The following is a 15,515-nucleotide window of genomic DNA, read 5'->3' on the forward strand; positions in this document are numbered from 1 at the left end:
TTTCCCTATGCAAAGGACATAACATATTAATGTGTCTGTGCATGTGCTGGTTCTACTGCATGAAATTCCCTTCAAATAAGTGGACAAATGGCAGATAAATGTACATTTCTAACTCTTAGCCCTGGTTAAATAAGGCCGTCTGTAAAGACAGCTTTTTATCTTGGCTGTCTCCCACCATCTTGAGTTATTCTTTGGTCCCCTTCCTTGTTCACAATTCTTCCTGCTTCAGGTTGAATCAATGAGTCACATCCACCTCATCCATACACCAGGATTTCTCAGCTGAGCAGCTGATGAGCTACCCTACTGCCCGGACATCTCATTACCTTCTGTCCTCTGCTGCCCTGCTGTGAGCTCAGTTCAACTCCCTGCAGGGTTGTATGGGCAATCAGTGTCCTTGAACCCCCAGCTCTATAATTCATGATCTTGGAATGGCCAAATGGCTTGGTTAAACTTTTTTTTATTCCTGCTTATATGACAAAGCTTCTGCACTCAATAGGGAAAACTAGGCTTACGGTGCATGTACAATATTCCCTAAGGATAAAAACCGTATTATACATGCTCTCTATATTTCTTCCTTCACTTGTTATGTTTAATAACTGACAAATTATAACCATGCTTTCACTAATTTGAAATAGATATTCTGGAACTTTGAAAGATCATTCTCAAAAATAGGTCAATTCCTCTAGCAGTTCATAGATTTATGGCTTCACAACTTGATCTTAAAAGTGACCATGAAAAAAAACAAAACAAAAAAACCAAAAAGTGACCACGGGGCTTCCCCGGTGGCGCAGTGGTTGAGAGTCCGCCTGCCAATGCAGGGGACACGGGTTCGTGCCCCGGTCTGGGAGGATCCCACATGCCGCGGAGCAGCTGGGCCCGTGAGCCATGGCCACTGAGCCTGCGTGTCCGGAGCCTGTGCTCCGCAACGGGAGAGGCCACATTAGTGAGAGGCCTGCGTACCGCAAAAAAAAAAAGTGACCATGAAGCAGGAGTATCTTCTTTGTAGAAAAACATGTAGGACATCCAGAGAACAACACACATTGGAAATAAAGGTCAATAAACTTTTTGGCATTATTTTGTCTTATAGCAGTTCAGTTTCAACTTATATGGACTACAATTCCAAGCTTTTGATTATTTAATGGTGATGACCCAGTTTATAAATTACATCCATCTTCTCCTATTCCTGTTTTTATTCTGTTCATCATCTCATTACTTTGTTACTCAATATCATTATAAACTTCAGTAAACAGAAGGCAAAAAAAATAAAGGCAGAAAAAACACAAGCTAATCTACTGTACCATTTAAGCATCTCTCCAATAAGATTATTTGGAGGGAAACCTGAAAGGATTGACCAAAATAAAATCTCTATAGTTCGAAGACCCATGCAATTACCCTTCTCCCAGTGCTAAAAGCAATGAGGGAGTTGATTTTATATCCCAACTTTAACAAGATAACCATGAAATCCAATTGTCAAATACTGTGACTGAATTTTTATAAGAGTTTCCAGCTAACATGGTTTATATAAACAAGTACACGGAGAGTATTCAGGATCTGACTGGATGTCTGAAAACTCATAGTCTACATCCCATCCCCATGTGAATTCTTACATGTTATAATATGTCTCAAAGGACAGTTGAAAATTTAATTAACTAAAAAATAATTTTTTAACTTTAAAAATTAAAGTAAATTTTAAAAAGACAGTTAAGTCTCCTCTCAGCAAGTTTTAACATTGCCAGCTTAGTTTTCTTAATGTTTCTCCCTGTTCCTTCATTTCCTTCTCGCTCACCCGCTATCACTGACCCAGATCTCCTCCACCAGATTTGTACATGGCAGAGAATGGGGAAACACACGGAGAACAACAAAGGGTGAGGACGGATGAAAAGAGCCAACAGTAACTTTTACTGGGGCCAGGGTTTAGAGATTAAGCCGCAGGCTAAACACAAAGCAGCCAGCTTATTTATTTTGCAGTTAGTGGAATTTTTTTTCTTCAATGTCAAGTGGCAGGAGCCAAACTTTAGAAAGTCACAGCTTTCCCAAGACTTAAAAGAAAGAAAGCCTTGATCACGCACATTTTCTTGGAATGCTTGTAGGTTAGAACTGATGATCTTCCCCTGGATGGATTTACAGGCCAAAATGCAATCAAGCTTAGGAGCGCCTGGCTCCAGTCACAGCTGCAAACGAGGTAAATACAGATCTCCAAATTACATCTTCAACCTGCCAATATATTCTCTGCTACCCACCTCCTCCACTGCCTGAACTTTGAGATTCAAATGACTACTCCACATCCTTTGAGGTACTGTAATCTAAGATTTTCTAAATCTCTAAAGCACAAGGAAAGGTACACAGGGGTCAAAATATGTAACGTGTTACATGCCATTCCAAAAAATATGACTTTCCCATTAGAGGGAGCTATGACAGGTTTTTAAGCAGGATAATGATAACACCAGATTTAGTTTAGAAAGATAGTTCTGCAGATGGCAAATTCTTCCAAAATAGCATATAAATTTAATACAATCAACATAAAAATCTCAACAAATGTTTTTTGAAGAGTGATGCAATGGTGCTAAATTTTATTTGAAAAATAAAATGTGGGGAAAAAACTCTGTCACACAAAAAAGTAAATACATAAATATGGAGCAAAGCAGAGGACTTGGCTTATCAAATATTAAAATCCATTAGAAAGCTACTAGATTCAAAACAACAGGGCATTTTTGCTAGAATTTGTAGTCAGACTGATGGACGAGAATAAAAGGCCAGAAATAGACTCAAAGTTAAATAAAAATTTAGTGTATAACAGTGTTGTCACCTCAAATCATTGGAGAAAGGTTGGATTAAACTATAAATAATATTGAGAAAGCTGGCCAACCATTTTAGGAAAAATAAAGTTCAAAACATTGTCTCACATCTCATGCCAAAAAATTTCCAATTAGGAACAACCATACAGGGCTTCCCTGGTGGCACAGTGGTTAAGAATCCGCCTACCAATGCAGGGGACACGGGTTCGAGCCCTGGTCCGGGAAGATCCCACATGCCGTAGAGCAACTAAGCCTGTGCGCCACAACTACTGAGCCTGCGCTCTAGAGCCCACGAGCCACAACTACTGAGCCTGCGCTCTAGAGCCCACGAGCCACAACTACTGAGCCTGCGCTCTAGAGCCCACGTGCCACAACTACTGAAGCCCGCGCACCTAGAGCCCATGCTCTGCAACAAGAGAAGCCACCGCAATGAGAAGCCTGCGCACCACAACGAAGAGTAGCCGCCGCTTGCCGCAACTAGTGAAAGCCTGCACACAGCAACAAAGACCCAACGCAGCCAAAACTAAAATTAATTAATTAATTATTTTAAAAAAAATTTTAAAACCCCAACTATATAGGGAGTTCCCTGGTAGTCTACTGGTTAGGATTCCAGGCTTTCACTGCCATGGCCCTGGTTCAGTCCCTGGCCAGGGAACTGAGATCCCCTAAGCTGTGCAGCATGGCCAAAAAAAAAAAAAAACCAAACAAACAAAAAAACTATATATCATCTATACATCATGAAACCACGACAACATTAAAAGAAATTTTATGTGATCAAGAGTTCTATATTGGGGCTTCCCTGGTGGCACAGTGGTTGAGAGTCCGCCTGCCGATGCAGGGGACACGGGTTCGTGCCCCGGTCCAGGAAGATCCCACATGCCGTGGAGTGGCTGGGCCTGTGAGCTGTGGCCGCTGAGCCTGCGCGTCCAGAGCCTGTGCTCCTCAATGGGAGAGGCCACAACAGTGAGAGGCCCGCATACCGCAAAGAAAAAAAAAAAATAGTTCTATATCAAGTAAATCTTCTGAAGAAAGTAAAACAGAAAGAGGTACAAGTAGAAAAAATATAGAAAGATGTTCCAGATCATTCGTGAAAGCAAAATAATTTGAATGGCTTTCAAAAGGAAATTATTTAAGTACATTATAGTACATCCATATCACAGAATAATACAAAGCCACCAAAAATGATGTAGCTGTGTATTTATTCATTTAGAAAAATGCTCACAATCTATTAAATAAAAAGGCAAATCACCAAACAGAATTATATTATAATCTAATTTGTATATATGTGTGTATAATCATAGAAGAAAGTCTAGAAGGATGCACACTGGGTTTTCATTTGGTAATAGGATTTGGCAATTTAACAAGAAACTATTACTTTTGTATTGGAGATAAAATATAAAAGTCTTTGCATTTGAAAAAAAAATAAGATTAGGTTGGCAGGAGTTTGAAATGGGACTGGAGTAAAGAAAGCTAATGATAATCTAGGAGGTTGCTGCAAAAGTCCTGGTGACAGCAGATGAGAACCTGAAGAGACGAGGATAATAAAGCTGAATCTGAAAAATATTTGGGTGGTAGAAGATGTCAGGACTTGGTGGTCAGCTGGGCTTTTGTTACTGGGCTGTCATTTAGGATGCCTGTAACTTAGTAAATGGATCATTAATAAAGAAGGAGGATACCACTGCATGGTAGGGTAGGTGGGCAAACCAACAGTTCTACCTTTAGATATACATTGCAGGACAGTATGGAAGTGCTGTCCAGCAGGCAACTGGAAATAAGAAGCTGGAGACTGAGACATGGAGTTTATTAGTATGAGGGTACTGGTAGAAACCATAATCTGGTTTGTAAAAGCACCTGTAATTCTCCAGGGAAAATGACCATTGGGTCCACACTGCTTCGAGAGCTCTTATCCTAGACTACATTTTCCAAATTATGTGGGATTTTATTTCCTGAAGTCCTAGTCATCCAGCTCATTAGGATTCCAACACTATCACAGTCTGGGTTAAGTAACCGCCCATCTCTGCTCTTTAAATCTTTCATTGGCTCCCCAGTTCATTTAGAACAAAATCCAAACTCTTGACCAGGATCTACCAGCCCTACATGATCCAGACTGCTGCTATTCCCATTACTCACTATAATCTTGCCATTCTGGTCTTCTTTGTGATCCTTGAACACACCGAGGTCTTTCCCATTTCAGAGCTTTGCACATGCTCTTCCCTTTGCCAGGAAGGTTCTTCTTTGCCTTGTCTCGTGACTGGCTCCTTACCTTTCAGACCTCAGCTCAAATGTCACTCCCTCCAAGGGTTATTCCCCGACCTCCATTTCTAAAGAACCACTCTCCCTTATATGCACTGGCATGCCACTCTACCACATCACTGCATCATATTTCCTTTATAGAACTTACCTCTACTCAACATTATTTTGTTACTTGTTTATTGTCAATCTTTCCTTCTAGAATGTAAGCTCCATAAGACAGGTCTTGTCAATCCAGCACCTATAGTAGAGCCCAACACACAACCACATAGCAGGCTTTCAAACCTGTGGAGTAGTTGTAGAATGAATGAAGGATTGAGGCATTTCCAGTAAGTAGCTCTACATTTGCAGTCAGAAGGCAACACAACCTTGGCTAAGTCAACCTCCATTTCCATATCTCTAAAATGTGGCCAAAAATGTTTACTCTGCTTATGCATTAGGATTATCATGAGACTTTGATTCTTCATTCATTCATCATTAAATATTTCCCAAGTACTTTCTATGTGCTATGTACTGTGCTCATTGCTGTGTTCACAGCTATGAATAAGAAGTTGAGTCTAGTGGCTGAGACAGTTACGTTTAGAGGCAATTATGAATGGTACGGCTATTATAAAAAAGACCAAGCACAGGGTGCCATAAGAGCACATAGGAGAGGCACCAAATTCATCCTCAGGGAATCAAGGAAGGGTGAGAATCAGTGGAAATCAACTTGGCAAGGAGAAGGCGGGTAGATGGGTAGTCAGAGAAAGAGAAAATAGTCGAGACAGAGGAAACAACATGTGCAAAGGCCCAGAGGCAAACAAGGACAGGGCATATTGATGAACTGCATGTCACTCAGGATGGCTGAGACTAGAAAGAAGGAGTGGTGGCAAAATTCAAGGCTAGAGCTCTAAAGAGAGTCCAGGTCACGATGGGCCTATGCACCAGCGTGGACAGTTTGGAGAACTTTGGCAGGACCAAAACAAAGGAGGCAGTGGTAAAGAGGGGAGGGTGATTAGAGCATGCCAGAGATGAGTCTGGAAACAGGGAGAAGCCCAATCAGAGAGAATTTAGGATGCCATGTTTAGGAGTTAGACTCTATGCTACAGGTGATGGGGAACTACTAAAGAGCTTTAAGTGGGGCAATGGCCACTCCAGCATGGAGAAAAATTGGAGCAAGACAAAATAAGGGACTCAGAGTTGTTCATTAAACCAAGTGAGAAGTAATGGGTGGCTTGAATTAAGAGTGATGAGGGTGATGAATCAAAGAGATACTTAGGAAAGAGATCTGATGTGACTGTCAAACCATGTTTGGAGGGGGGCGGGGATCAGCACGTTGAGGGATTCCACTGGTAAGTCTTTATTAACAGCAGTCTTCCTAACTCAGTGAAAAGAGAATTAATGGATAGAATTTCCTTAATATTAAGATCTTGTATACATTTTTCCTAAATTTTGGATTCTGTTCCTGATTATTTATAACTACCTGGCTCAAAAGAATTCTATGCTTAGTGATTGTTTGAGATGGGGGTCAAACCAACAGAAAGCAGACTCTAAGACAGTTTAGTATGCAGGATGTTTATTAAGGAGTGTCCTTGGGATCAACACCCATGGAAGGGAAAGGGACACAGGACTGGATGAGGCAGAAATCAAGCACAGTATGGGCCCCATGACAACCCTGGACAATCTCACAAGGAACTCTGGAGCTAAACTGGCCTCCAGAGTTGTCCCATGCTGGACCGAAATGGCCAGTCCTTAATGCTCATCTCAATCAGTCACTGCATATAGGCCACCCCGAGACGGGCATAACTTTAAGGAAGGCAGTTTTCTGCAGGTGAGGTAATCCCTGAAGGGGCTAGTAACTAAGGCTGTCCACAGACCACAACCCCGGCAGCTGAGTCAATAGGTTCTTTATTGAAGGGAGATCTGGGCAGGGGCACCTGCATATCACAAGGTGGTAAGTCTGTTATTTCAATATATCAAGGCCTTCAGGGGACACCCTAACAGCTCAGAAATATGCCACCCTGACCAAGTGTGAGAACTTCTTCCCTTCCTACATTCTTTTAACACGCATTTATTGAGTATATTTTTTGTGTCAGGCACAGTGTTAGGCATTGGGTCAACGATGAACAACACAGGAACAGCCTTCATGGAAATGATAATGTAATGAGGGAAACAGTTTTTTAGTAAGAAAAATATTGTACAATTAAACACAGTACTTTCCCAAAGAGGATGAAAATGAAAGGAAATGGAAAACGTGGGTAAATGGAAGGAGTCTCATTACACAGAGGGCCCAGGGAAAGCCCCTCTACAGGCCACTTACATTCCTTGGCTTGTGGCCCTTTCATCTTCAAAGCCTCCAATGTGGCATTTTCTCTTTTCTCTGACCTCTGCTTCTGTCCCTTATCTTCTCACTCAGACTCTATTTCTGTCCCATTCATGTTAAGGGCCCTGTAATTACCTCAGGCCCACACAGATAATCCAAGATAATCTCCCCATTGCAAAATCCTTAACCTAATTACACCTGCAAAGTCCTTTTGCTATGCAGTGTAACATATTCACAGGTTTTGGGGATTAGAGTGTGGACAGCCTTGGGGGGCCATCACTCAGGCTACCATACTCAACTTCCTCATCTTTAAAATGGGTATAATAATAGGACCACCTCATACATTTGTTGAGAAAATGAAATCAAATGCTAAGAGCGCTGCCTGGCGCAAAGAAAACCCTCAATAAATGTGAGCAGCTATTTGGGTCACGTGGATCTCTTTATCTATGCTATCCTCTCCATCGCTAGTGTTTCTGCCTTAGTTCAGTCCCTCCTCATTTTAACTTTCCATAATCATCTGCTGTCTTCAGTTTTGCCTCCTTATACACACATTCCTAGACCCCCACCTCCCCACCCTCCATACCACCACCAGAGGGGAACCACAGTGATCACATTTCATTGATTCATTCACTCAGTGAAGACGTATGGGTGTCCATTTTGAACCATTCACCTGCCATGACTGTCTCCACGGCCAATCCCTGTGTCAGCTGGACATCTTGGGCCAGGTATTGAGTCTTGTTTATCTATTTACCCCAGCATTTTACAGTGCTGAGCTACAGCAGGTGCTCCATAAGGCCTTTTGAATGCGTTAATGAATAGATGGATCTAGTTAAAGCACTCTGTAGGTATATGATTCTATAAGGGTAGGAGCCCTATTAAATTCTCATCACAGGAACACATTTGAATGATTTTTAAAGCAGCTGAGGTGCTGTAAAAATTTACGGTGGAGCTCAGTGCATCCTGGAGAAGCATGTCTGTGCCTGCACACCTCCAGAGGCCTCCTGAGCCAGAACTGCACAGGGACAGTGGGGCGGAGGGGGCATCTGGGTAAACCGTCAAACAGGTAGGCTTTAGAGCAGATGCTTCTTTGGAGATTTTAGAAAGGAGAATCAAGTGACCCTGTGATGTGGCTACTAGTTTGGCTAAGATATATTTTCTCTCTTTCAGTGTAATCTCATTTCCTCTCCACCACCAAAAAAAAAAAAAACCCACATAAGATACTGAGAAGGGCCTTTCTCTATGCTTCCCATTCAAGAGTGCCTGCCAAACCAATTAATACCTTCTGAATGTTATCTCCCTGCTATGTTAATGTTATGTTAATAAATGCAATTAAGATAACATTCAGGAGGTGTTAATTGGTTTGGCAGATGTACATGAATAAGAAGCACATATTTTGCTTTCCCTATTTATGGAGGCAGGAAGTGACACAAAGTTGGACAAAAGGAAACTTAATTTACCTCGTCTCTTTTGATACCCCTTAGGCCTTTTCTGTTAAGTAATACATGGGATTCTTAAAAATGCAAATTTAGATGGTATTACAAAGATGAAGCGATCGTCAAATGTTGCAAAAACACTGAAATTGTCTTTGGCCACAGGAATTAACTACATGGTGTTTACTCTCTTTAAAACACTATATATGCCATATATGCTATACATACACACACACACACACACACACACACACACACACACACACATACATACACACACTCTCTCAAAAGTGTCTGTAGCACATATGCAAATAAGCTCTCATGTTAATCTATAAAGCAGACTGTTTCACAGGTCTAATACCTAGACTATTCTTGATGTAATTAGTTATTTAATATATTCCAGTGACTTAATGTTCTTTTATTCTAACTTACAAGATGGCAGCTTTTACTTTTTAGGCTTAGAAATCACATATATATACACATATATATATGCTAATGTACCTTACTTAGCAAAACAGAGGTTTTCTCTGAAATTTATTTGTATAAATGTGTGTAGTCTTGAAGCAAAGAGATGTTACATTGTATTACCATCAAGGTCACTGTGTTCATTTCTGGAACCTGGCATTTGCCAGCACATCACATGGCCTTTGGCAGACTTAGTCTTCCCAGGACCTTATTAGGACACACCTATGATAAGAGCCCCTCTAAGAGCTGAGATCTGAGAGCATGTCAGAGCACAGACCCATTAGGGTCCCTTCCAGTCCTGGAGGGCAAATGATCAGAGTCTACTTTGTGAACAAAATGGTCAGAACTAAACTAAAACATTAGTCTTCAGCCTGGACTTCAAAACAAATTGGAAGTACATTACCTCAATTCTAAGACACCATCTTCTGCAAAATGCACCAGCTCTTTAATAAGGGTTTTCCAGAGGGGGAAACAGGAGAAGAGGAAAGAGAATGAAGAAAAGGAGAAAGACCCCATTAAATTTTATATTTACTGCAAGATCGAAGTCCAGTTCCAGAAATGTTAAAATGTGCCTCTCAAATTAAAGAATAGCAGGCATCCCCTAGAAATACAGGTAACAGTAGGTAGCTAGAACATAGCCACTGCTTTGTTTCCAGTGGATGGTTTGGAGCCAATATCTGTTGCATAGTTCCAGAAAGCTTACCAATCCTTTAGAAATACATGCATGTTTCTTTGCTAAATGCCCATCTGCAGCCCTTAATTGTCCCTTCATCACTTTTCGCAATGTAATTTCCTTGGACCTTACATATAAAATAATGGGACTGTTCCTAGCTTTCTATCTGTGAGTATGGTAATTTCTTAAGTGATAAAGGGTCACTACTGCTCTCCAGTGACAACAGCTGAAGATTGTTATGAAATATTCTTCTAACCTGTGTGCCTGTGTGCATAAATACGTGATAGAATCATTGTGGTTCAAATTCTTTAGGTTTTAGAATCTTGGCTCCCCTCCAGCCTAAGGAGGTGGAGGAACACTCCTGACCTCAGTGACACTGACACAGTGTTTTTGGGACAGTCCCCACCGTGGCTCTAGGCTTTGGTTGACTCTGGCATGGCAGTGAAGTCTTGACACAGATTTGACTGACAAGCCATTTCTAGATGATTCCGTGTACCTTTGAGGGGAGGGTTGCTCACGGTGGGCACCTCTAAGCACACTGCCCCAAGAGCTCAGAAGGCTGCTCAAAGATGGGATCAGGCAATAAAATCTCATTCTCAAAGCAGTGTCCTCTGACCCAGGGTTGGCAAGCATTTTCAGTTAAAAAAAAATAAAAGCAAGTTATACTCACTTTAAATTATTCCTGGGTAAAATTATTGCATTTATATTATGTGGCAGAGATTGCAAATAGATTATATCTGAGTATAATAGGCTGAACTGTGTCCTTCAAAAATTCATATGTTGAAGCTTAACCCCCAGTACCTCAGAATGTGACTTTATTTGGAGATAGGGTCTTTAAAGAGATAATTAAACTAAAGTGAGGCCATTAGGTAGACCCTAATCCAATCTGACTGGTGTCCTTATACGAAGAGGAAATTTGAACACACAAAAGAAGCACCAGGGATGTACATGCACAGATGAAAGGCCACATGAGGACACAGCAAGAAGGTGGCCATATGCAAGCCAAAGCAAGAGGTCTCAGAAGAAACCAAACCTGCCCACGCCTTCATCTTGGACTTGCACTCTCCAGAACTGTGAGAAATAAACTTCTGTTGCTTAAGTCATGAAGTCAGTGGTATTTTGTTATGGCAGCTCTAGGAAACTATCACACTGAGTGATTGCTCTTGGCTGCCTCAAGCACAATGTTAGAAAGGATTCTGGAGTGGCAAACACGGGCATGGGAAGAGGAGTAGTCGAACACGTGCCGATTTAGCCATCCTTACTCCATGGGGTGGAATTGAGAAGCTTGACTACCTGTAAAATGTTTATTGTCATTCATGACACACGGTAACCAATGAATAATTTTAGCTGTAAATACTATTATTTTAAGTTTAAACATTTCTTCAATGAATAGGTCATTCAATGAATAGCGTGTAAATCTTCAACGCACAGGATATTTGGCCAGTGAGAATAATATCACACGCGCACACACCCAGTTTCCTCAGTGTGCTGTAGTCAACCATTCTACCCCTAAGCATGGAAAACCACTGCTTTTTTTCCTCCCTCTCTGTAGCTTCAGCTTATCCAGAATGACATATAAATGGAGTTGCACCATATGTAACTTTGTGAATTTGGCTTCTTTCATTTAGCAGAATGACTTTGAGATTCATCCAAGTTGTTGCACGTAACAAATAGTTCATTCTTTTTATGCTGAGTAGTATTCCGTTGCATGGACATACCACGGTTTGATTATCCATTCACTCATTAAAGGACATTTGGGTTGTTTCAGATTTGAGCAATTTTGAATAAAGCTGCTACAGGTTTTTGTGGGAATTTACGTCTTCAGTTCTCTAGGGTAGATACCCAGAAGTGGGATAGATGGATCATATGGTAAGTGTATGTTTAATTTTATAAAAAACTGCCAAGTTGTTTTTCAGAGTGGCTGTACCATTTTGCATTCTCATAGCAACGTATGAGAGTCTCAGTTGCTCCACAACTTCATCAAGACCTTGTATTGTCAGTTGTTTGTTTTTAATTTTAGTAATTCTAATAGGTATGTAGTTTATCTCATGATTTTAATTTGTCTTTCCCTAATGACTACTGCCTAATGATGCTGAGAATCTTTCCATGTACTTACTTGCCATCAATATGTCTTCTTAGATGAAGTAACTGTTGAAATTTTTTGCTTTTTTGAAAACTGGTTTGTTGTTTTCTTATTGTTGACTTCGGAAAGTTCTTTATATATTCTAAGTACAAGGCCTTTGTCAAACATATGATTTGCAAATATTTTCCCCCAACCTGTGACTTGTCTTTTCATTCTCTTAACAGTAACTTGGACAATGTATAAGTCTTTAACTGTGATAAGTTTAATTTATCAATTTTTCTCATATAAATCTTGCTTTTATTATATCTAAGAATTCTCTACCTAACTCAGGCCCACAAAGATTTTTTCCCAGGTTTTCTTTAAAAGTCTTATAGCTTTATGTTTTGCATTTAGTTCTGTTACCCATTTTGAGTTAATTGTGTACAAAATGTGAAGTACAGGTCAAGGTTCATTTTTTTTTTGCACATGGATGTTCAGTTGTTCAGCACCATTTTTTTTCAGTCTCTAAATATTTTTTTTTATTGGAATATAGTTGCTTTACAATGTTGTGTTAGTTTCTGCCGTACAGCAAAGTGAATCAGCTATACGTATACATATATCCCCTACATTTTGGATTTCCTTCCCATTTAGGTCACCACAGAGCACTTAGTAGAGTGCCCTGTGCTATACAGTAGGTTCTCATTAGTTATCTATTTTATACATAGTATCAATAGTGTATATATGTCAATCCCAATCTCCCAATTCATCCCACCCCACCTTTCCCCCCTTGGTGTCCACACATTTGTTCTCTATGTCTGTGTCTCTATTTCTGCTTTGCAAATAGGTCCATCTATAACATTTTTCTAGATTCCACATATATGCATTAATATACGATAATTGTTTTTCTCTTTCTGACTTACTTCACTCTGTATGACAGTCTCTAGGTCCATCCATGTCTCTGCAAATGGCACAATTTCGTTCCTTCTTAAGGCTGAGTGATATTCCATTGTATATAGGTACCACATCTTCTTTATCCATTCCTCTGTTGAGGCACATTTCATTGCATCTGTGTCCTGGCTATTGTAAATAGTGCTGCAATGAACACTGGGGTGTTCAGCACCATTTTTTTTGAGGTACGTGGGCCTCTCACTGTTGCGGCCTCTCCTGTTGCGGAGCACAGGCTCCAGACGCGCAGGCTCAGTGGCCATGGCTCACGGGCCCAGCCGCTCTGTGGCATGTGGGATCTTCTCGGACCGGGGCACGAACCCGCGTCCCCTGCATCGGCAGGCGGACTCTCAACCACTGCGCCACCAGGGAAGCCCTTCAGCACCATTTTTTGAAGAGACTATCCTTTCTCCATGGAATTGCCTTTGTATCTTTTTCAAAACTCAACTGACCACAATTCTGTGAGTTCATTTCTCAAGTCTCTATTCCATTCCATTGATCTGTATGTCTATATTTTCATCAATATCTCATTGTCATAATAACTGTAGCTTTACAGTAAGTATTGATATCAAGTAGTATGAGTCTCCCAACTTTGTTCATCTGCAGAATTTTATTGGATATGCACCTTTGCCTTTCCATATAAATTTAAAAAATCAGTTTGCAGACATGGCTCGCCAGCTGTGGACGCTGCTGCTGTGGGGCTGCCGGCTGCGGGCCGCGGCCCTGGCAGTGGCCCGGGGAGCACAACCAGTTCTGTGTCCTTGGAAGCCCCCAGCCCAGTCCTGGAGTCCCAGGCAAAGCCTGGCTTCAAGCTCCCACAATGGACGGCCGTTCAGCTCCCAGGCTACTGAGGAGCGTCAGGAGGAGCCTCTGCACTCCCTCAGCAGCAGCTCGGAGACCGTGCAGGGCTCTGTTTCCAAACATGAGCTCCAGGCTGAGACAAAGAAGCTTCTGGACATCGTTGCCCGTTCCTTGTACTCAGAAAAAGAGGTGTTTATGCGGGAGCTGATCTCCAACGCTAGTGACGCCTTGGAAAAGTTGCGTCATAAGCTGGTGTCTGAAGGCCAGACGCTGCCAGAAATGGTAATTCACTTGCAGACTGACACCGAGAAAGGCACCATCACGATCCAGGACGCTGGCATCGGGATGACACAGGAGGAGCTGGTGTCCAACCTGGGAACGACTGCCAGGTCGGGGTGGAAGGCCTTTTTGGACGCGCCTCAGAGGCAGGCGGAGGCCAGCAGCAAGATCATCAGCCAGTTCGGAGTGGGTTTCTACTCGGCCTTCATAGTGGCTGACAGAGTCGAGGTCTGTTCTCGCTCGGTGGACACGGGCAGCCCTGGGTACCAGTGGCTTTCAGAGGGCTCTGGGGTGTTTGAAATCGCCGAAGCCTCAGGAGTAAGAACCGGGACCAAAATCATCACCCACCTCACGGCAGACAGCAGAGTTCACCAGCAAAGCTCAGGTTGGAGATGTGGTGACAAAGTACAGCAACTTTGTCAGCTTCCCCTTGTACCTGAACGGAAGGCGCATTAATACCCTGCAGGCCATCTGGCTGATGGACCCCAAGGATGTGGGCGAGACGCGGCACGAGGAATTCTACCGCTACATCGCTCAGACCCATGACAAGCCCCGCTACACCCTGCACTACAAGACGGACGCACCGCTCAACATCCGCAGCATCTTCTACGCGCCGGAAACGAAACCAACCATGTCTGACGTGAGCCGGGAGCTGGGCTCCAGTATCTCACTGTACAGCCGCCAGGTCCTCATCCAGACCAAGATGGGGGCCGCCCGGCACTTCCTGCGCATGCGGCAGCTGGCCAAGCCCCAGGAGGAGCGCGCTCAGCTGCTGCAGCCCACACTGGAGATCAACCCCAGGCACAGGCTCATCAAGAAGCTCAATCAGCTGAGAGACAGCGAGCCTGACCTGACCCAGCTGCTGGTGGATCAGATCTACGAGAACGCCGTGATCACAGCGGGGCTCGACGATGACCCGTGACCCATGGTGAGCCGCCTGAACCACCTGCTTGTCAAGGCCCTGGACTGACACTGACAGCTGTGAAAGCCCCAGGTCCTCCTGCACTGTTAGGGCTGCAGGAGAGGGGACAGATGGAACCGTGGGACAAGGTAGCCTGAGACAGTCACGGCGGGGGGGCGGGGGGGTTGGGACAATGACACAGGAAGGACTGGATGCTGCCGATGAGAACACCTGCTTTTGAGCTTTATTTACTTAAAAAAAATCAATTTGCCAATAAATGCAAACATACTTGCTAGGATTTTTATTGGAATTGGACCAAATACATAGATCAAAAAGAGGAGAATTGACATCTTAAGTATACTGAGTCTTCTAATCCATGAATAGTCTTTTTATTCACTTTATCAGTGTTTTATAGTTTTAAGCATACAGATCCTGATAAATTTGTGCCAAAATATTTATTTATTGAGTTGGGGCGCTATTATAAATGGTACTTATTTTCAATTTTGATTTCCAATTGTTTATTGTCTTTACAGGCATACCTCAGCAATATATTGTGGGTTTTGTTCCAGACCAACCAAGCCAAATGTCACAATAAAGCGAGTCACATAATTT

General features: G+C 42.3%; 2 protein-coding genes across 3 annotated transcripts in view; one reads left to right on the forward strand and one right to left on the reverse strand.

Annotated features, from left to right (window-relative positions):
* The window catches only part of LOC132522859 (spermatogenesis-associated protein 31D4-like), a 205,999-nt gene that overhangs the window by 114,286 nt on the left and 76,198 nt on the right, over positions 1–15,515 (reverse strand). The gene's annotated exons all lie outside the window — the stretch shown is intronic.
* Positions 13,589–14,972, forward strand: LOC132522858 (heat shock protein 75 kDa, mitochondrial-like). The gene is given in 2 exon segments (XM_060153413.1): positions 13,589–14,364; positions 14,366–14,972. Coding segments are annotated over 2 exon segments (1,383 nt in total).

Source organism: Lagenorhynchus albirostris, chromosome 7 (genome assembly GCF_949774975.1).
Source record: "Lagenorhynchus albirostris chromosome 7, mLagAlb1.1, whole genome shotgun sequence".
NCBI classification, from domain to species: domain Eukaryota; kingdom Metazoa; phylum Chordata; class Mammalia; order Artiodactyla; family Delphinidae; genus Lagenorhynchus; species Lagenorhynchus albirostris.